General features: G+C 38.8%; 1 protein-coding gene across 8 annotated transcripts in view; it reads left to right on the top strand.

Annotated features, from left to right (window-relative positions):
- The first annotated feature begins 31 nt into the window (after positions 1-31).
- PPP3CB (protein phosphatase 3 catalytic subunit beta) overlaps positions 32-23,151 on the top strand; it is a 54,512-nt gene continuing 31,392 nt past the window's right edge. For 4 of the 8 annotated variants that reach the window (XM_047759917.1, XM_047759911.1, XM_047759915.1 and 1 more), the window contains exons 1-4: positions 94-252; positions 16,163-16,363; positions 17,032-17,156; positions 19,819-19,930. In XM_047759917.1, coding sequence (XP_047615873.1) covers positions 168-252; positions 16,163-16,363; positions 17,032-17,156; positions 19,819-19,930 — 523 coding nt within the window. In that variant the 5' untranslated portion in view covers positions 94-167. Of the gene's footprint in view, positions 253-14,273; positions 14,381-16,162; positions 16,364-17,031; positions 17,157-19,818; positions 19,931-23,151 lie in introns of those variants that run through there. The other 4 variants (XM_047759913.1, XM_047759916.1, XM_047759912.1 and 1 more) reach the window with 2 other exon arrangements.

Raw genomic sequence — 23,151 nt, 5'->3', positions numbered from 1 at the left:
CTGCTCCGCCCCCGCCCCCGCACGCGCGGTGCATGCCGGTCTTAGCCCCTCCGTAGGGAAAGAGGGTCCGCCATGTTCCCCGGCGGCGCCGCCGCTTGGCTCTGGTAGCCGCCGCCCCCGCCCCCAACCCCGCCCGGCCCAGCGCCTAGCCGAGCCCCGGGCCCAGCATGGCCGCCCCGGAGCCGGCCCGGGCTGCACCGCCCCCACCCCCGCCCCCGCCGCCCCCTCCCGGGGCTGACCGCGTCGTCAAAGGTGAGAGGTGGACGAAGCCCTGGGGGCCTGGCCTGAGGAGCTGTTGAGGGCGGGCGGGAGACCGTCCCCTCCGGAGCGGGCCCGGAAGGGCGGGCGAGTGACTGGCTGCCTCCCTTGGGGAGTGGCCCCTGGGCGGGCCCCTCCTGGGCTGGGCTGTGGCTCCGAGGTCTCTCGCTTGCCTTGAGGCCGAGGCGGGGGTTTCGCTCTTGAGGTCTCCTAGCTGAAGGGGTGAGGCTACTGGTCGCAGTGAACCCCTTTCTTTTCCAACTCGGCCTGTCAAAGCGACCCAGAGGCCGCGATTAGCTTCCTGCACCGCGACAGCTGCACGCCTGGCTTGCCGGGCCGGACCGAGGGGTTCGGAGACCTTCAGCCACGCGGGGCTGGGCGATGAGCAGTCAGAAATCACCTCGGCTTTGGCCCACGCCTGCTCCCCAGTGACAGCAGTCCGCCCTCTTCGCGCCTAGTTAGCGCCAGCCGTAGGCTTCGCGCTCGGCCCTCAGGTGTCACCCCGCGCGGAAATTAAGGGAACTATATGGGATTGGACAGGGTGAAGGGACGGGCCAGAATGTGGGGGCCCCAGGCTTGACGTGCAGGATAGATGGGAAAAAAGGCAGCTTCAAAGAAAAAGCCTTGTGGATAGGAAGAAACATTTGCTTAGAAAACCGTCAACATTCTTTGGTCAAAAACCAAAAAGGGTTACCCCCTTCCCTGCAGACAGACACCCACACACTCCCCTTAGAAGAAAAAGTTAGATATTTATCGGCTGGGGCAGGATTTATGGATGTTTAAAGACCACAGGTCAGCAGATTCATTTAAAAGAGAAATTGAGGGCTAATTGAGAGTCGCTTGAGATCTCCATACTCTCTGGGAGAGCCCATCAACTTCAAATACTGCTGTGGAGATGAAAAACAATTTGAAATGATTTTTCTTACCGTGTAGCTTGGTCAATAAATTAAAATCATGTTAGAATAAAGTTTTCTCTATTGTATCACATTTACTTTTGAAACAGATACTTCTTTTATTTGTTTTATTTCATTAAGCTTCTCAAATATTCTGGCACAATGTTTAAACACTGTTAGCCCAGTTTTGGAAATCTGACCAGACATATTTCCATTAAAATATTTAAAAACAAGAAAAACTTTTTCCTTGGTGTTTTTTTTAATTTTTTTTTCTCTCCAATTTGAGCTTCCTTTAGTCATAACACTGGTTTGTATCTAGGCTTATGTGGATAAAATGAAAAACTTAGTAGTAGTATGTCTTTTCTGGCCAGGCATTGGAATGAGCTCAATAAAGAGTTTATGGAATCCTTGTCCTGAGAAATCTTTTTAAAAAAGAGAAAAAAGGAGTTCCCTTTTGGCCTAGCGGGTTAAGGATCCAGCGTTGTCACTTTCGTGGCTTGGGCTCAGTGCCTGGTCAGGAACTTTCACATTTGGTGGGTGCAGCCTGCCCCACAACCAAAAAAGACGAAAGATTGGTGGTTCAGGCACTCATCCTGTCCTGAAATCCTGACTTTTTAGGGGGTGGGACTAGGAGACATGGGCTCCTTCTTCATTTTTGACTGTATACCTGTGCTGTATTAATTTCCCTGGACGCTTTTCACCCTACTCTTAGGTAGGACAACCAGTCACATTCCTGAACAGTGAGTTTATGCTATTGTTATGCTTGTGAATCTTCTTGTTTCTTGTCATGTATGTAGTAATGTTTCCCCTGTACAGTGAAAATAAGATTCCAAACATAAGCATGTTCCTTAGTGGTGAGTTGTAAATGAAGACACTTGTATTTGCAGTTTATTGGTGTGAAATAAGTCATTTGGCTTAGGTAAGTAGGAGTTTGTTGGTATAGAAAATCATAGTTTAGTAAAGCTTATGGATATATGATCTCATGTGCTTAGTAGTATATTCTCCAAGACAGCTTTCATTTCTTGATGGAATCGTTAGCCAGTTAGATTGTGCAGCAGACCAGTTTGCACCCTCATGGAATCTCTGACTTCCTTGGAGGTTACTGGGAAGCTTACCTTTCATACAGAAATCTGCTCTTAGATTTCATCTTCAAGCTTCTTGTCTTTGTCATTCAATAATTATACTACACTGTTGCATTTGATGACAGATAACAGTTTACTGAAGAAATATGATCATAGTGCTAGTTCAGTTTAAGTTATTAAAATCCAGATTACTTTTAAGTCCAGTATGTGCTAGTTTTGTATCAGTATTACTTCATAGTAGTGATGTTATGGAGAACATCTTTGATGTTGAATACATGTGGTCTTTTACTCCTTGAAACTTTTCCTTGTTGTCTCATTTTTATGCTTTTACACTTCTAGTTAGGAGGCCCATAGTTTATGGTCACATAGATTTTGAAGGGGAAATAGATACTTCTGTGTTTAATATCAGATGTCTGAAACTCACTTCATGTGAAGTTCGAGATCTTGGAATGCTGTAGGTGATTCATGTATAAATTATCCACTGAAATTATTAGTGGTAATTCCATATCCCAGATTATGGGTGATTAGGTTTCCTGATTATAAATAAAGCATTTCAGTTCTGTGCCTATCCAGCTACTGGCTCTGGTCAAATTCTTGTGTTCGAAAGTTGATGTAGCTCAAGTAGTTTAGGTGAGGTAGTATGCCTGCCTAACTCAAGTATTTTTTTGTCTTTAGCTAAGATAGGAAATTGGAAATAAGAAAATAGAAACAAACTAGAAAAAATAGCTAATTATGTCTGCATGAGTGCCTTACTGCCGTATCAGCAAAATTGCTGTGGGCAAAAATGCATAAATCCCTGAATTTATGTATAATGCTCTCCCTCCTGCAATTTATTTGACCTGAATTGTCTAGGTACTACCTTTTCTTTCCAGGTACTTTTAAAATGTACTTTTTACTCTATGGATGAGGTCCCAATGAGGTCCTAGATTATCCCTTGAGATTATCAAATCTTTTAGTCCTAACACAAAAATTCACCTTTATTGCTTAGAGCATTGTCTATATTGTGCATTTGTACATTTTTAGCACCCAAAATGCAACTCACTTTCTTTTGCATTTAATGTGTTTTCTTTATTTCCTAGGTTATATTAACCCTATCTCTTAAGTTATCAGACTTTCAGATTGAACCAAAATGTGTGGGTGTTGTAAGTTTTTAAAGCTGTTATATGTCTGATGGGCAGCCTTATGATTCATTTAGGTTCTGTTGCCAGCTGCCCTGCTTATAAATCTGAGGTCTTTGGTTTAAAGTGTTTTCTAGTACCTCGGCTTTATTAGGATTACTTATTTTCATTACACATTTTTAGATGACCCAAATAGGTCTTAGGGTCACATAGCTACTTCAGTGTTTTTTACTGGTTCTATTTCGTTATGTTTTAAAGCAACTTGAATTTTAATTTTTGTTGACAAAATCTATTTTGTGGACTTACCTATCTTGAAAAGATAACTCTTGATGGAGTTCTCTTGTGGCTCAGTGGGTTATGGATCCAGCATTGTCACTGCAGCACTTGGGTCATTGCTGTGGCGTGGGTTCAGTCCCTGACCGGGGAACTTCCTTATCTATGGGTGCGACCAAAAGAGAAAAAAAAAAGTTAACTCTTGACAATGATTTTTCTTTTTCTTTCCTCCCTAATTAAACTGTTAAGCATACTAAAATAAATCTTCAGTACCATGTGTCCTAGAGAAAGCAAAGGAACAGAGAATACTGTGTGCGTGTGTGTGTGTGTGTGTGTGTGTGTGTGTGTGTGTGTGTGTGTGTGAGAGAGAGAGAGAGAGAGAGAGAGAGAGAGAGAGAGAAAGAGAGAGAGAGAGAGAGGCGAGAGAGAGGAAAAGAGAACACTGTGATAACAAGCTATCTTGAAGGAAAATGCCAAGGAGGAAATACAGCTGCTCAGTAGTGAGGCAAAAGCTTCAGTTTTCGGAGCTACTGAGTGAACTGGCAAAAGTTGTAAGGAAAAGTTTGGTGAAAGTTTGATTTATTAGATGGAGGTGTGTTTTAGTGCCAATTGTGTGACTTCATTTCATTATAAAAATGTTTATTTATATACAGATGAAATAAGCTAAAGCTAATTGGCATCTTTGTATGGTATATAAAAGTCATTTTGGGGGAGTTCCTGTTGTGGCTCAGCGGTTAACAAACCTGACTAGCATCCATGAGGACTCTGGCTCTATCCCTGACCTCGCTCAGTGGATTAAGGATCTGGCGTTGCTATGAGCTGTGGTGTAGGTCACAGATGTGGCTCGGATCCTGAGTTGCTGTGGCTGTGGTGTAGGTCACAGATGTGGCTCGGATCCTGAGTTGCTGTGACTGTGGTATAGGCCAATGACTACAGCTCCGATTGGACCACTAGCCTGGGAACCTCCATGTGCCACAGGTGCGGCCCTAAAAAGACAAAAAAAAAATTTATATTTTGGAAATTCAAAGTAATCAAATAGAAGATATTTAATGCCTGCTATATAGCTAAAAACTGTAGGAAAACCACAGAAGTATACAAGATAAAATACAGCCTTGGTCCTTGGGGAAATAAGTACTTGTGAAAAGTTAATCATTTATGTTGTAAGGCTGGATGTGATTAATAATTGCCAGATAAGTGGCAGGTGCAGTGAGTTCAGTTTGAAGGAGGTAGTGATGACTCTGGATTGGAGTGGTCTAGTAAGGATTTGTATAGGAAGAGGCCTTGAAGGATGGATAGGATTCAAGTAGGCAAAAGATTGAGACCTTTTATTTGTGCAACATTTATTGAGTACTTGCTTTGTATCAGATACTATACTAGGCATTAGGATACAGAATTGGATTAGAGACATTAAGTAAGATTCTCTTGGAGGCAGTCTAGTAGGAGAGACATTATTGCAAAAAAATTATAATGAATTAGGTACAAAGTGCTATTGGAGCTGTAAAGAAGGAGTTGACTATATTACTGGAGAGGGCCTCACTGAAAGGATTATGTTTTGAGGTGGGCCTCAAAGGATGAACAGTTTCTCCAGATGTAAAGTAGGCTGGGATAAAGAAAATATTTTCTGGTACAGAAAACAACAGCAGAAATTCACAGTTTGAAAGAAGCCTGAAATGTGTGGCAATATTATGTAAAGTTCTTTGCAAGGAGTAGCAGGAGGTGAAGCTGGAAAGGATCTTTTGTACACCAAGTAGAGGATCTGAAATTTAAGCTGATAAGTAGTGTAGCCTCTGGATGAGTAAGGCTTTGGAGTCAGACTGCCTGGGTTTGAATCCTAGTTCTGTCTTAATAACCTTTTCATTGAGGACAAGATACTTAATATCACCAACCCTCAATTTTCTCATCTGGGAAATAGAGTTAATTAAGTATTATTATGGGTTTTTTGAAAGATTATTAGAGACAATTCATGTAAAATTTGTACCACAGTGCCTGGCCTGGCACATGGTAAGTACTCAACCAATGGTAGCCATCACCATTATTATTATTGAAGGTTCTAAAGTAGAGGAATTACTCAATATCTTGGTTTTTAAAAGCTAATGTGATATTGTATATAATGAAATACTAGAATAGGAGAGGCTTAAATCAGAATGTCAGAAGATTAATGGAGAAGTCCAAGTGCAGAATGACCATGGAGTGAATTAAGAGAAAGAGAGAATCAGATATGATACAAATTCCAGGTAATATTAGAAAGTGACTGTGAGTGACAATGAAACAGGTGGAAGAGAACCTTTTAAGAATACAGTAATCAGGCTAATATTGCTTTAATGATTGTTTAAATTGAGCAGTTGTAGGTAGAGGTAAAGATTGGAGTGACATGCAGGAGACTGGGAATGGTTAAGAAGGATTTCGAAAATAAGTTTCAGGCATTATTTATTTATTCTTTATTCTTTAGTCCCTAAGAAACTACCCAGAATTTTTGAGGGTATTAATCTAGCTGTGCTTTGTACAACAAAGGGGGAGGAAAAGTAGAGCTTAGTTAGATTTTTCTAGTATACAGAGTGATAAGAACTTGAACTCTTGCACTAGTATTGCAGCAATGGAGATGTTAAAAAAAAAGAATTTGAAGAATTTATAGGAGGGCTTGGAGTCCGGAAAGAGAAAAGTGACACCAAAATATTAAGTCCGAGTAACAGAAAATGATGATACCATAACAAAAATAAGCCAGGGAGGAGAATCAATTTAAGGGAAATGTATTGTATTCAAAGAACAACCACAAATGAAAAGGAATCCAAGAGATACCTGGAAATTTTGAAGACAGTGCTGTAGGATTTATTGAATCTTTCCTTAGAGCATGTGGCCAATGCATCCTTTACCCCTGGCAACTGAATGGGTTATACCATTTTTCATGATGAGGAGATTTGATGACTCCAGTCAGAATAGCATTGTCATTGTTGGTAGACAGATGGTACTGCAGGAGCATTCTGAAGACCTCAATTTCAATCATGGCTCTACCCCTTACTGTTTGAAACACCTTGAGAAAGCCATTAACTTATCTGAACCTGTTATCCCATTAGTGAAATTCAGATAAAACTTTTCCTACCAAACTCATAGCATGTCTCTGAGAATCAGAATTATGTATGTGAAAGCAATTTGTAAACTATAAATAAAGCCCTATAAATGTATTCTTACTGCTATATAAATTAGTGTAAAGATAAACAAGCAGTTTAGAAAATAATATATCATTGGAGTTCCCGTTGTGGCACAGCGGTTAATGAATCCGACTAGGAACCCTGAGATTTCGGGTTTGATCCCTGGCCTTGCTCAGTGGGTGAAGGATCCAGCGTTGTGGTGAGCTGTGGTGTAGGTTGCAGACACAGCTCAGATCCCACATTGCTGTGGCTGTGGCCTGGGCCGGTGGCTACAGCTCTGATTAGACCCCTAGCCTGGGAACCTCCATGTGTGGCAGGAGCGGCCCTAGAAAAGACAAAAAAAAGAAAAAAAAAGAAAATAATATATCATTAATTCAGTAAACAGTCATTAGTACCTGTGTTCTACTCACTATGTGGAGTTGAAAGTCCCCTCCCTTCAAGGAGCTCATAAGCTTCTGAGGGAGACAGGTATTTACACCTCATTTGGTAAGTGCCATGATGTAGGTATGCATCATATGCTTTGCTATGAGACTACAAAAGAGAAGGCACCATTAACCTAGCCTGGGAACAGGAAAAGTTTTCCAGAATTGGAACATTGAAATGAGGTTTAAGGACAAGGAGGAGTTAGGCAAAAGTGAGAATAGTGTACCCCCAAACAATAGGGTATGCAAAATACAGAGACTTTAAAAGCAAAGTTATTTTATTTTAATTAATTAATTTTTTGTCTTTTAGGGCCTTACCCATGTGTATGGAAGTTCCCAGGCTAGGGATCAAATTGAAGCTGCAGCTCCCGGCCTACACCACAGTCACAGCAACGTGAGGTCTGAGCCTCGTCTGTGACCTACACCACAGCTCACGGCAATGCCAGATCCTTACCCACTGAGTGGGGCCAGGGATCAAACCTGAGTCCTCATGGATGCTAGTCGGATTTGTTAGCACTGAGCCATAATGGGAACTCCTTATTTTGACTTTTTAAAATTTTACTGAAATATAGTTGATTTACAAAAAAGTGATGTAGTTTTAAAAATGAAAATAAAGTATCTGGAGTGTAATTGTCTGAAATGTGAATGGCAAAATAGGAGGGTTGGGAATATAGGCAGAGGTCAGATTACAAGGGATTTCATATGCGATACAGAATCTGGATTTTATATGATGAAGGCAGTCTTGAAACAAGAATGATGAGATTTAAATTTTAAAGAGTGTTCTGAGTTATTGTGGAGCATGGGCAAAATTGAAAAGATTGTAGTAATTTTAGGAAAAAGAAAAAAGTCCTCATACAGAGATTCAGGACTTAAGGGACAACAACAGATTAGAGAATTGTTTAGGACCTATTAGCCACTTTAGGGTGAGGAAGAAAGATACTTCTAGGATAATATCTAGATGAGTAACTATATTGGTGATGGTTTAGAGGGAAAGATCATACATTTACTTTTGGACATACTAAGTGTTTTTTTTTTTTTCTTTTCTAGGGCCACACCCATGGCATAAAGAGGTTTCCAGGCTAGGGGTCGAATCAGAACCATAGCTGCCTGCCTACACCACAGCCACAGCAATGTGGGATCCTAGCCACATCTGCAGCCTACACCACAGCTCATGGCAACGCCAGATCCTTACCCCACTGAGCAAGGCCAGGGATTGAACCTGCAACCTCATGGTTCCTAGTCGGATTCGTTAACCACCAAGCCATGACGGGAACTCCTGGACATACTAAGTTTAAGATATCTATAGAACATCCAAGTGGAGATATTTGATAGTTTAAAAAGATCTGGAGTTTACAGGCAAAGTCTGGACTGAGTAGTCTGGGAATCCACAAAATACAGATTTTAGTGGAAGCCATATTATGGATGAGAGAAGTGTGATATGATAGCCAAGGACAGAATCCTAGGCCACACTGTCCTAGGATCAGGAAAAGGACTAGAAATTCATGAAATAGGCTGATCTAGTGTGACAAGAGAATTAGGAGTAAACCAAGTGATTTCGAGAATCCAAGAGAGGAGAGAATTACAAAGTGAAGGAATAGAGCAGAGGCCAAATAAATGTGGATTGAGGAAAGTAGACAAAAAAGTGATAAAATTAACATATCCATTGTAGAGTACTCTTTCAATAAGCTTAATTGTAAAATAAGGGACATATATAGCAAAAACAGGGTTGAGGATTGAAGAAGAGTTACTTCTTTGGGTTATTTTTTAAGCTCATACAGATTTAAGTAGGTCTCCCCTTGGTATCTGTGGGGGTTTGTTTCCAGGATACCCTTTCCCATTCCAGAATCCGCAGATGCTTAAGTCCCTTTATGTAAAATGTTTTCGTATTTGTATGTAACCTACCCACATCCTCATGTATACTTTTTTTTTTTTGGCTGCACCTGCAGCCTCACATATACTTTAAACCATCTCTAAATTACTTATAATACCCAATGCATTGTAAATGTTACATACATAGTTACAGAGAGGTAAATTCAGCTTTGCTTTTTGAAACTTTGTGGATTTTCTTTTCTTTCTTTTTTTTTTGGGTCTTTTTAGGGCCATACCCTCGGCATATGGAGGTTCCCAGGCAAGGGGTCGAATTGGAGCTGTAGCTACTGACCTACACCACAGCCACAGCAATGCAGTATCCAAGCAGTGTCTGCGACCTATACCACAGCTCACGGCAGGCAAACTGGATCCTTAACCCACAGAGGGAGGCCAGGGAATGAACTCGCATCCTCATGGATACTAGTCAGGCTCCTTACCACTGAGCCACCGTGGAAACACCTGGAATTTTTTTCTTTTTTTTTTTTTTAATATTTTCTATTTGTGGTTGGTTGAATACACACATTTGTGAACTTGTGGTTTTGGAGAGCCAACTATATGTTTATCTGCTCAAAGGAAAGACCCAATGGAAAGAGGCAGAAGAAACAGAATAGGGGCATGGGTGGGGTGGGAAGGGTGATTAAAGCAGTTGGGGGAGTAGAATTCAGAGCACAGTAGAATGCTTAGTATTGGATGGGAGGAATACCTCTTCCTTGAGACAGGAAATGTGAAGATGGATACTGGCATAGATGGGGATGGAGGGAAGCAGAAAAGTGAAATTTGGTCTGAAGGCCTCAATTTTCTCTGAAATTGATGCAAAGTTAAAACCAAGTAAGAGATAAATTAAGTGTAGGATTCATTGAAGAGGTGACCATTTGATATTTCCACTGAGGAGAATGGGAGAGGCACAGACTAGAATGTTTAATAGGATTGCTGGCAAGAGCCAATGACCAGCTTAGTTGGAGACCATGAATTTGTGGTAGCACTGAGTCATTTTGTTGATTTTATATTTAGCATCCAACTTAGCATAAAATCCATCATTATTGGATGATTCCACCCATCATTCTTGGGTGAGAAATGAACTCATCCAAGAACTGGAGTTTTGAAAGTAGAAGGACAAAAGGACAAAACAGTTCAGGCTGTTGTTTTAAAAGTGATGATGGGGAGTTCCTGTCATGGCGCAGTGGTTAACGAATCCAACTAGGAACCATGAGGTTGCGGGTTCGGTCCCTGCCCTTGCTCAGTGGGCTAACGATCCGGCGTTGCCATGAGCTGTGGTGTAGGTTACAGACGCGGCTCGGATCCCACGTTGCTGTGGCTCTGGTGTAGGCTGGTGGCTACAGCTCTGATTAGACCCCTAGCCTGGGAATCTCCATATGCTGCGTGAGCGGCCTAAGAAATAGCAAAAAGACAAAAAAAAAAAAGTGATGATGGAATAGCTTCAGAATTGTAGGAAGCAAAGATATCCAGAAGGGGGTTGATTAGGAGAGGCTGTCTAGGTTCTTGTTATAGCTGGAGAACAGATGGAGAAAAGGGAGTAAATCTGAAGGATTAGAGGTTTTTATTATGGAGTAAGAGATTGGAGTTCAGGATTTCAGAGGTGGAGCAGAAATTATGGTCAAGGTCGGAGGAGTTGAAGTAGAGTGGAACTCAAATCTCTTAGTTTTTGAGTTTTATGTAGGTCATCCATATGGACATTGATAATGCTGGTACTTGGAATAGAGAGGACTTAAGAACCAGGAACCTGAATTTCATGTGAACGATGACCAGAAGTTTAGTAGGTGGCAGGGACAAGGATAAACTAGCCGGAGGCATGAACCTCAACGGAGGAAGCATTTTCTTCTTCAGTGGAGTGATAATGTTGAAAGGGTAATGGGAACTAAAAGAAGACTGTAGCCTTTTCTTCTAGGAGTAGTGGAGTGTGGAAAAATGAGCAGTGTCCACTTTGGAAAAAAAAGTGTTTCAGGGGTGTTGTCTTGGGAGTTCCCATTGTGGCACAGGGGAAATGAATCCGACTAGCATCCATGAGGATGTGGATTCAATCCCTGGCCTCACTTAGTGGGTTAAGGATCCGGTGTTGCTGTGAGCTGTGGTGTAGGTCGAAAACCTGGCTCAGATCCTGAGTTTCTGCTGGCAGCTGTAGCTCCGATTCGACCCTAGCCTGGGAACCTCCATATGCCTTGGTGCAGCCCTGAAAAGCAAAAAAAAAAAAGTGTTGTCTTTCAGGGGAAATAAGATTTAATTAAGCAAGAGAAATGAAGACAGCATTCTGTGAAGAGCTATAAAGTAGGTGTTTGTGTACACACACACACACAGAGCGACTCATGGTGGGGAAGGCTGGAATTCATTCTTTTTTTAATTTCATAATGGGAATTCTGGAGGCCTCAATGAAAAGTGTTAGCAGGGAAGAGGACAGCCTGAGGGTTGCATGGTGTGAGTAAAGGAAATACAGAGAAAAAAAAAAGAGTATAAACGGAGAAATTTTATTTCAAAAAGTTGCCAATAATGGTAATGGTGAGAATTACAGACATCTGAGTGATACTTTGAAGTAGAGTTTTCAGGTGGTACAGGCTGTACCCCAGTTGGTGTTGAAGTTCTCGTGCGGCTAATAGTTTGTTTTGAGTTGGGGAATAGGATTAGTTAATTCCCAGGATTTCTTACCCAGTAGTAGAAAAAGTAAGATCTCCTTCCCTTCCCATCCCTGGTAAGTCTGTGTCCCTGGTTTATTTTTCTACCTTCGTAAATTAAAATTTTTTAGGCCATGCTTTTTAGCCACCATATATTAAATCTGAATGAAAATACTTTGTGAGTATTATTGATTACAGATATGACCTTTGTGCCAAAATTTGTGTTAAAGGAAAATTTTCAACAGAACAGTTTGGTTAAAATGAATATTACCAAGTCAAGCTTTCTAGTTGGAAACTTGGTGACTAAGGTGATTTTGTTGCTCTTTAGGTTGTTTCAGCTAATCTTCTATTTTAGCCATTTAGGTTACTGACCATTCACATTATATTTACATGTACTTATGTTCTGGATTTTCCCTATCTCAAATATAGAAGAGTAGTAAAAATAGTCTGAAAATAAGGAGAAAAAAATACATAGGACAAAAACTCTAGAAAACAAATAGCTGGCTGAAGAGGAATTAGAAATTTAAAAAACTTTTTATTTATTTATTTATTTTTGTCTTCTTAGGGCCGCACCTGCAGCACATGAGGTTCCCAGACTAGGGGTCAAATCAGAGCTGTAGCTGCCGGCCTACACACCACAGCCACAGCAACAAAGGATCCAAGCAACATCTGTGACCTATGCCACAGCTTATGGCAAGGCTAGATCCTTAACCCGCTGGACGAGGCCAGGGATTGAACCTGCGTCCTTTTGGATGCTAGTCAGGCTTGTTAGCCACTGAGCCATGACAGGAACTCCCTAAAAACCTTTTAAAACCTGAAGATAGATGGAAATGCTTTAAAGTGTCTTAGGAGTTGAAAATACGAATATTTTTTTCTTTTATGGCTTCACTTGCAGCATAGGGAAGTTCTAAGGCTAGGGGTCTAATCAGAGCTGCAGTTACGCCACAGCCACAGCAATACAGGATCCGAAGCTCCTCTGTGACCTACACTGCTGCTTATGGCAACGCTGGATCCTTAACCCATTGATCAAAGCCAGGGATCGAACCTATGTCCTCATGGATACTAGTTGGGGTCGTTACTGGGAACTCCTGAGAATATTATTATTATTTTTTTTGCTTTTTAGGGCTGTACCCGAAGCATATGGAGGTTCCCAGGCTAGAGGTCCAATTGGAGCTACAGCTGCCAGCCCACACCCCAGCTGCAGCAGTGCGGGATCCAAGCTGCGTCTGCGACCTGCAGCACAGCTCATGGCAATGCCAGATCCTTAACCAACTGAGCGAGGTCAGAAATCGAACCTGCAACCTCATGGTTCCTAGTCGGATTGGTGGATTGGTTTCCACTGCGCCACGAGGGAAACTCCTCTGGTGGCATTTCTTCACCCCTCAACCTGTACCCATTCCTTATAAGGTGTCCCAGCTGGTCCTGAAATTTATAAGAATGCCTTCAGTTGAAAAAGAAGTAGAAAGGATAAATCTGAAGGCAGTTTATGCCTTTTTCCCAGGTGAATAAGGACATTCTGGCTCTTGGTTAAAGGGGGAAAGGGCAATATCTCACTGTGGCTTGTGGTGGGCATTCACAATGTGCATGAAAACATGCAGTACTGCAGGTGACTGGCTGAGCTGAGGGAGGAGGAGGAGGTCTCCCAGATGGGTTTTTAGGAAGTTGTTATTTTGAACAAAACTCAGCCATTTAGAATTATGTTGTTGATTATTAGGAAGTATAAATAATCTGGAACGCATTGTCTTAAACAGTATCTCTTTTCCTTAGTAGACGAAAAATCCTCTTGGCCTGATGAGAAAAATATAGATCCCATTTTGATCTCAGAAATTTGTATTTAAAAAATATTTAAACTTTTTATATTTACAAAGTCCCATCAGTAATTTTTATTTAGTAATCAATTATTAAATTCTGCAGTTTTAAAACAGTTGGTTTACTGATGGGGCAAATTTGGTTATAGTATATAGTGTAATGGTTTGTTTAATCTTTGGTTGGAGAAAACTATTAACAGAGGTTTTTATTTTATTGGAATCTAGACATACTGTATTTGGAGGAACAAAATTATTTTAGTGTCTTTCTAGATGCAGGAAAAACTAATAGGAATATATATGTTCTGATGGGGGAAAAACAAGTTCAAGTTTTGTTTTACTAAAGTATCAAAGATGAAAGCAAGAGGGCTTGATGATTTCAAAGTCTTTTACAAATGGTTGAATCCCTCTGCTTCAGTTCTTATCTCACTACTAAAGGATTGAGTTCTTCCTAATGTTTTTCCTACTATGAGAACATGTTTGTTTTTTTAAATTATTCTTTCTTAGGTAATTGATAGAATTCTATCCCAGCCCCCAGTTTTTAGTTTTTAAGTTGAACTGTGAAGAAGCTGTTGGTCCCATACTTTTCCAGTATTTGGTTATAATAATTGATAATCACAGTGATGGCCTTGAAACATCAAGAAAATACTATGTACTATATGCCCAAATATAAAGTGATTTTTTTCTTTAAACATGTTATTTCAGAGAGTTCCTGCTGTGGCATGTTGGGTTAAGAATCCAACTGCATTGGCTTGGGTTGCTGCGGAGGTGCAGGTTGGATTCCCGGCCCAGTACAGTGGGTTAAAGATCCGGCATTTCTGCAGCTGCAACGAAGGTCGTAGTTGAGGCTTGGATTCATTTCCTGACCTGGGAACTTCTATATGCCGCAGGTGCGGCCATAAATTTTTTTTTTTTTTTTTTTCCAGAAAAGAGAGAGCTGCCTTACATTTGAGTCTATATGTAGACTAGATTCTTAGTATAAATTTCTCTCTTTATTTTGAAAAACAAAAGTTCTATTTGGTAAACGGCTTAAAACTGCTTCAGTCCAAGCTGATTTTGGATGCATAAAGAGGTAATTTGTTGGATTCCATAAAAAAGGAATAAAAAATTTTAACAGCTGTATAGTAGTTTTTCCTGGCCGTGTGACATCAGAATTGTGGTAGATATATTGAAAATGGACCTTCCTGTTTTCCATTCCATTTACCAAATACCAGTTTTAAACAATATGGTTGGTGGGATTACTTGTGGAAATCATAAATGTATGTTACAGTGGTCAAAAGGCCAACTATTTCAGAAGTTAGACAAATGGAAACTGTGGCTTGTGATAAATTTGCAATGATAGCATTTTATGTCTATCCAAAAAGTGCTGTATCTTAAACAGCTTAAATGGAAGTGAGGATGATTTACTTTTGAAAAATGTGTAAGATGACTCAAAAAGGGAATCCAGTGATAGAGAATACACTCAGGACAAAAATGTGTGTAAAGGTTTTGAATGAAAATGTCTTGTGAAACATGAACTTAGGAAAAAAGTGGTATTTCAAAACTGACATCATTTACTAGTGTTATTTTAAATCTATATGTGCATCAGAATTAATTTAAATTCCATAAGTAAGCATTTGGCTGTTTTATCTATATCCCTAGAAATTTCTATTTAAGTTGGCCATAGGCATTGTTTTATATATTTTTATTAGAAAGCTGGAGGATCACTCTGTATTGGGGATTTCTTTCTATTCAGGCTTATGTGGTAGGTATTAAGTTATATTTACTGTACCTCATTTAAGAAGAAGGGTGTGTAATATGTTTTGAGAGTTCTGCCAAAAAATGTTTTGGCTTAAAGAAAAAATTTTGCCTTGATTGTGCTGAGAGAACTTTTAATTTTGTGAGAAAATTCATTTTTCTAACAATTCTTTATGTGTATTCAAAAAGTGCTGTAATCAAACAGCTTAGTAGATTAATATATAATCTATATTATATGCAGATTATTAAAAGAAATATAATTTGATTGCTCTTCTTAAAGTTTAAAACTTTAATACCTCTATCCACTAAATGAAGAACCAATTGGGGTTAATAGATGCAAACTATTGCCTTTGGAAATGGATAAGCAATGAGATCCTGCTGTATAGCACTGGGAACTATATCTAGTCACTTATAATGGAACATGATAATGTATGAAAAAGACTGTATATATGTATGTGTGACTGGATCACCTTGCTGTACAGTAGAAAATTGACAGAACGTTGTAAACCAGCTATGATGGAAAAAATAAAAATCATTTAAAAAAAAAAAAAGAATCAAGGCGTTCTCGTCATGGCTCAGTGGTTAACAAATCCGACTAGGAACCATGAGGTTGCAGGTTTGATCCCTGGCCTTGCTCAGTGGGGTAAGAATCTGGCGTTGCCGTGAGCTGTGGTGTAGGTTGCAGATGCGCCTTAGATCCCACGTTGCTGTGGCTCTGGCGTAGGCTGGTGGCTGCAGCTCCGATTGGACCCCTAGCCCAGGAACCTCCAATGCCACAGGAGTGGCCCAAGAAATGGCAAAAAGACAAAATAAATAAATAAAAAGAATAAAAAACTTGAGCTTTTCAGTTTTTACTCTTATTTACCTCAAGCCGTTGGTTAGTTTTTATGTTAACATATTAATAGTGATTTTTTTTATTAATTAAAAAATTGCAGCGGTCCCTTTCCCCCCAACACATCGTTTGACATCTGAAGAAGTATTTGACATGGATGGGATACCCAGGGTTGATGTTCTGAAGAACCACTTAGTAAAAGAAGGTCGGGTGGATGAAGAAATTGCACTTAGAATTATCAATGAGGGTGCTGCCATTCTTCGGAGAGAGAAAACCATGATAGAAGTAGAGGCTCCAATTACAGGTACACTTATGTGTATATAAATATAAAGCTGTTTCCTCTTCATTCATATTGTATACTAAATTAGTATTACATGGACATTATCTCGAATTTGCAAATTGTTTCTGTAACTTTTAAAAGTTTTTGCCTGTTTTCAATGAATAAACATGATCTTGAATAATCCTAAACAATGCAGAAGTCAGCTTAATATGCTTTTGTGAAGGTTTCATCAGTTGTGTTGGCCATAATTGAATTTGATTCAAGGAAATACTTAGTAACTTTGCTTTCAGTCATTAGGGGCAACTACCTCAATGCCATAACAGATATCAAAAATGATCATTTAGAAGTCAACAGAAAATATTGAGTTAGAATGGAGATTTTATTGCCACCATTATAATTTTGTCATCCTAAGACACTCATGCTTGGCTTCCAAAAGAGGAGCTTTATAAATTTAGATGAAAATTTGGTCACTGACTACAAATTTCATTACTTTTGTTATATCTTGTTCTAGATCTGGAGCCCGTGGACACTTGGGTATACATCATCCCTATTATGACTCTTCATAGATTACTTCCTTCTTAGACCTTTCTGGATAGACTTTTATACGATCTCTTATGTAAAACAAGTTAGAATTTAAGTAAAATTTGTTATTTCAGAGTTTTTTTTCATATCTGATAATCTTCTTGTTTCAGTGTGTGGTGACATCCATGGCCAATTTTTTGATCTGATGAAACTTTTTGAAGTAGGAGGATCACCTGCTAATACACGATACCTTTTTCTTGGTGATTATGTGGACAGAGGTTATTTTAGTATAGAGGTAATAATCATATACTGTCATTTGATTTGCTTTTAAGTGTTATCATAGATGATTTACATTAATTCTTAATAAAATAACTTCCTTAAATTAGCTGTATTGGGTTCTTTTTAATACCTCTTTATAGTCTGAAGTTTTTAGGTAAAGCTATTGTTCCTCTTCTGTCTTTTAAACTATTCTTTTAATTTTCTTTGTATTACTCTTAATGTAATGTTAATTGCTGTTTTTCCCATTGGAAGAAATTATAAGCAAACTGAGAAGGTCTTTGTTGCCCTGTTACCTAGTGTCCTTAAGGAGCTAGTGCCAATTTCTCTTTCTTGCCCCTAAAGGCATTCACCCATGTAAAAAAGCTTAAAAGTCTGATGAAATAAAACATAATGCTTTTTATTGCTTCTATCCCTCCTTCTGAAGTTATTAAGACCCAAGTATATCATAATCTCTATGTATTCTGAAATTATTCATTTGTTTTAAAAAACTTGAGAGGCATTAAAAGGACCTGTTTATTATCACTTAAAAGTAGGTGGTTCTTTTTGCTCCTTTTGCTTTTGTAATGATATAAGTTAAAGTAAGATATAATTATCGAGCACTTTCTATTTCCTAATGTATGTATCTTTCTCTCTCCTCTTTTTAAATGAAATGGGATCATATTATAATGTTCTGCAACTTGCTTTTTTCATAAATCTCTATGCTCTGATGTCATTACTGGTCAATAATGGTAAATTTACAGCATAATTTTAAATAACTGCATTAACTAAACAAGTCACACTTAATTAAATCAATCCCTTATTGTCATACATTTAAGATGTTCCCAGTTTTTTGCCATTACGAATGATGCTTCATTGAGCTGTGTTATTTATACTTCTTTATATACTTGCCTAACTCTTTCTGAAAGACAGATTCCTAGGGGTGAAATTGTTGGGTAAAACTCTACAAATAGATATGTTAGCAATGATGTATTTTGAGCATATTCTAAGCACTTAACATTGATTAATCTTCACAACAATGTTACGAGGTAAGTACTGTTATTTTACTCATTTTATAGAGGAGCCTGAGGCTTTGAGAGGTTAAATAACTTGCCCAAGGTCATACTTTTAGTAAGTGGTAGAGCTAGGCAGTCTGCCTCTAATCTTGTGCTCTTAACCACCTTCCTCACAAGATATTGAAGCCTTACCTGGCTAATTTCCATGCTGAATAATGTTGTTTAAATCTTCTTCTCCAGTACTTTTAACTTCCTTTCTGAGGTATGCTAGGTCCTTAGTAGGGAAGGGAGCTCAGGGCTCTGTCCACCTAAATTCCCTTGGGAATTTTATTATCCTTCATTCTTCTTTCTTCTGTTCAGTTTTGTCATCAGCCCCCTCAGTTTTTTCTCAAGCCTTCTAGAAAACCTGAAAATGGCCCTTCTTAACAAAAAGTTTGGGGGTTTTGGCAAAAAAAAATAAAATTTAAAAAATTTAGGAAGCTTAGGTGGTAATTGAACATGTTGGTATGTATGTCTTTGTATTAGAGCGGTTTGTAGTTGACTCTTTTAATATACTGTGTTGTTATAAAAGGAAAATAATAAAGAATCAAAATAAGCAAAAAGGACAGGTGTTTAGTAAGCATTTCCCGATTTAATTTTTTTCTTGTGAATAAAATGAAGGTGTGAATAGTTACACATTTCAGTTAACTTGTTTAAAAATAAAGTTTTTGGAGTTCCTTTGTGGCACAGTAGGTTTAGGATCTGGCAAGTGTCACTGTAGTGGCTCAGGTTGCTGCTATGGCGTGAGTTTGATCCCTGGCCCAGGAACTTCCACATGCCACGGGTTCGGCCAAAACATAAATAAGTAAAATAAAGTTTGTTTTTTCTTTTTACATATGATTATATAAACTAAGCTTATTTCTGTATGAAACAGCTCTTCCTTTTTTTTTTTTAACCAAATAAGTAAAAATGTGACTCTATTTCTTAAATTAGCTCTATTTAAAGAAAAAACTGCTCTACTGTTTTAATATTCTTTGTGTTATAAAACTGCACTTTCTCAGAATCAGTGTAGATATTAAACACCTACATTAGATAACATTTGTAAACAAAAAAAAATATTAAATATGGCTGTTCCCTTCGTTAGGCAGCATGGCATAATGCTTAAGATCAGAGGATCAGAATCCTATCTCCATTACTTATAGGTTTTGTGTTATCAGAGGGGTTACTTAAGCTCTGCTTCAGTTTCCTCATTTGTAAAATAGAAACTATATTACATACTTAATAGGGTTTTTGAGGAGTAAAGAAGGGGGATTAATTATTTAGTGCTTGATGTATTATGAGTACTTAGTAGATGTTAGCTGCTATTATTTTTGACATTGTTATTGTTTTATTTCTTGGTGTACGGAAGGAGAAGACCAATCTGCTAATTATTTTTACAGTAAATAATCTGTAAATCTAAAGGAATTAGATTATTTGACTCATTCATTCAACAAATATTTATTGCTCTTCTACTGTTTACTAGGTACTTTCTAAGAGTAGAGGATCAAAAGTAATGACAAAGTCTGATTTCATGGAGCTTATATTTTAGTAACGGACAAAGAGAAAAGGATAAAGAGTAATATGGATTGTAAGGGTTATAGGGTTAGAAGAAAAGCTCAGTTAAACAAAAATATAAGATTAATTTACTGGAAACATTTTCTTTTGTAGTGTGTCTTATATTTATGGGTCCTGAAGATTCTATACCCAAGCACATTATTTCTTCTGAGAGGCAACCATGAATGCAGACACCTTACTGAATATTTTACCTTTAAACAGGAATGTGAGTACTGCCATGAGAAATATTTTCACTTCCTTAGTGTTCTTTTGGAGTGGTGTGGGTAGTAAGAGTTGGAATTTTTTGCAGTGCAACATGTAAGAACAAATTTTGTGTCCAGTCACATAAAGCTTTGAAGTGGATTGTGTAGGGTTCTCTTGCGTTCAATTTTATTCAGATATTTTTCTTTCAGTATTTCCTATTAAGTTTGACTTTTTTACATATGTGCTTAGGAAATAATTTTGGGTTCTGTGTATAGTTTTTTTTTTTGTTGTTGTTGGAGAGGGGAGTTGTTAACACAACTTCATTTTATGTAGTTTTAAATGTTACAATTACTTTTTCTAACAGGAAGGATTTCCCCCTCTGCCCCAGAATGCCGAATTGGAGATTTCTCTCCCCAATATTGAGGCATTCCCATGAAAATTCTTAACAAACTATTCATCCTGTCAATCATTGCAGATTATTTTAAACGTGCCATTAATGAATTAAAGGTCTTAACCTACAATGTTCATCTCATTTCTCTCTGAAATTGTTATAGCAGAGGTAATCTTATAGCCTTAAGCAACCATATGCTATAGAGCAGTGTTTGACCTTTTTTCACGCCTCAAAGCTGTATACTTGTTAATATCCATGACTATATTATGACATCCTAGAATTAAGATTTAAAATTAGAAATAGGAGTTCCTGTCATGGCTCAGTGGTAACAAACCTGACTAGCATCCATGAGTATATGGGTTCGATCCCTGGCCTCTCAGTGGGTTAAGGACCCAGTGTTGTCGTGAGCTGTGGTGTGGGTCACAGACACAGCTTGGATCCCACATTGCTGTTGCTGTGGTGTAGGCAAGCAGCTATAGCTCTGATTCGGTCCCTAGCCTGGGAACTTCCATAGGCCCCAGGTGCGGCCCTAAAAAGAGAAAATAAATAAGTAAGTAAGTAAGTAAGTAAATAAATAAATAAATAAATAAATAAAATTAGAAATAATTTCAGAATTACTGACTCAAAGCCTGATTCAATAAAGATCATATTGGTAGAGGCTTCCAGTAAAGGAAGAAAAATAGTAGTGATAGATAATTGCAGAGATGGCAAACTCATAACTTCAAGAATCAGGTGGGTAACCTAAATAAAGTTAAGACCTGGGAAGTGCATGCTAGACCTTAAAGTAATCTAATTAAAATTTTTGTTAAACCACACTGTTGGAAAACAGGTCTGTCCATGGTCTACCAGTTTATAATCTTTTGTTACTGGATGTAGATTTTCTCATACTTGAATGTAATAGTGTTAAAAAGAGAAATAAAGATTACCCTGGTGGCCTAGTGGTTAAGGATCCAGCATTGTTACTGCAGTGGCTCAGGTTTGCTCTCTGGCCTGGGAAGGTCTACATGTTGGGGGCAAGGCCAAAAAAAAAAAACCAAAAAACGAAAACGGAAATAGGAACTGAGTTCTTTTTTTCCCTTCGATAAGTAACAAACCATCCACCAAAGTCCCACCATAAAATAGCCAGGGATTTAAAGGTATAAATAAACAAAGGAGTATGTATGATATCTACTTAAAATAAATGACAGTTTAATTTCGTGGAGTCTTTCTTGTGTTATATTGGCTTCTTGCTTCACTGCTCATTTTAAATGTTCATCATAGACTAAAGGAAACTCTCTGCTCGTCCAACATATGAGTAATATATTTCTTTTCTATTTTTTTTAATTTTAATTTTAATTTTGGCTGCACCTATGGCACATGGAAGGTCCTGGGCCAGGGGTTGAATCTGAGCCATAACTGCAAACTACGCTGAAGCTGTAGCAACACCTGGATCCTTTAACACACTGCAGTGGGCCAGGATTGAACCCACATCTCCACAGTGACCTGAGCTGCTGCAGTTAGATTCTTAACCCACTACCATGGCGGGAAGTCCCTCTTTTCTTTTTTTTAATTGAATGGACTGTGAGTTTTATTGTGATGATATAGTGGTCTTGCTTGTAACAACAAAGTGGTCACTGACTCTTAGAATAAAATAAAATATTAACTATTAAATATTAACTATTTTACCTTTAAATATAGATCTAATTTGACTTTACTTGGCCTGTAAGGGTAAAGAGTTGAGCTATTTTTAGAGATTTGACTTATTTATTTTTAGTAATATTTTATGACTATCTGCTGCATTACTCAAAATAAATTTAGAGAGAGCAAATTTTTTTTTTCGTAAGACCAATAACATTGGTTATCTTTATTGATTCTTACAGAGCAGAATGCTTGCCTTTAAAAAAAATTTTTTTATGCAGTATATTTTACTCTTTGTGGTGTTTAGTTCTGAGTTTTGACAAGTGCATAGAGCCGTCAGCCACCAGAGTCATGCTACAAAAGTTTTATCATCTCATAAATTTCTCCTTGCAGCCTTTTTTTTTTTTTTTTTTTTTTTGCTTTTTAGGGCTGCACCCAAGGCATATGGAAGTTCCGAGGGTAGGGGTGCAATCAGAGCTTCAGCTGCTGGCTCATGCCACAGCCACAGCAACATTGTGGTATCTGAGCCACGTCTGTGACCTACACCACAGCTCATGGCAATACTGGATCCTTTAACCCACTGAGCAAGATCAGGGATCGAACCGGGGTCTTCGTGGATGTTAGTCAGGTTTATTACCCCTGAGCCATGATGGGAAGTCCTTTGCTGCCTTTTTATACCCAACCTTTTATCCACTTTCCTTTTTTGTCTTTTGTCTTTTGCTTTCTAGGGCCACAGTCATGGCATACGGAGGTTCTGTGTGCTAGGGGTCGAATCAGAGCTGTAGCTGCCAGCCTACACCACAGCCACAGCCATAGCAATGCCAGGTCCGAGCTGCATCTGCGCCCTATACCAGAGCTCATGGCAATGCCGGATCCTTAACCCACTGAGCAAGGCCAGGGATGGAACCCAAAACCTTATGGTTCCTAGTCGGATTTGTTTACCACTGAGCCATGATGGAGACTCCCCTTTATCCACTTTCAACCCCTGGCCACCACTTGACTTGTCTCATATCTTTTTTTTTTTTTTTTTTTAGCATTCTTCTTCTTTTTCTTCTTCTTTTTTTGGCTATGCCCATGGTGTACAGAAGTTACTGGGCCAGAGCTCAAACCTGTAGCATGGGAGTTCCCGTCATGGCTCAGTGGTTAACGAATCCAACTAAGAACCATGAGGCTGAGGGTTTGATCCCTGGCCTTGCTCAGTAGGTTAAGGATCTGACATTGCTGTTAGCTGTGGT

This window comes from Phacochoerus africanus, chromosome 15 (genome assembly GCF_016906955.1).
Source record: "Phacochoerus africanus isolate WHEZ1 chromosome 15, ROS_Pafr_v1, whole genome shotgun sequence".
Classification (NCBI taxonomy): Eukaryota; Metazoa; Chordata; class Mammalia; order Artiodactyla; family Suidae; genus Phacochoerus; species Phacochoerus africanus.
This window is presented reverse-complemented; position numbering and strand designations above follow the sequence as displayed.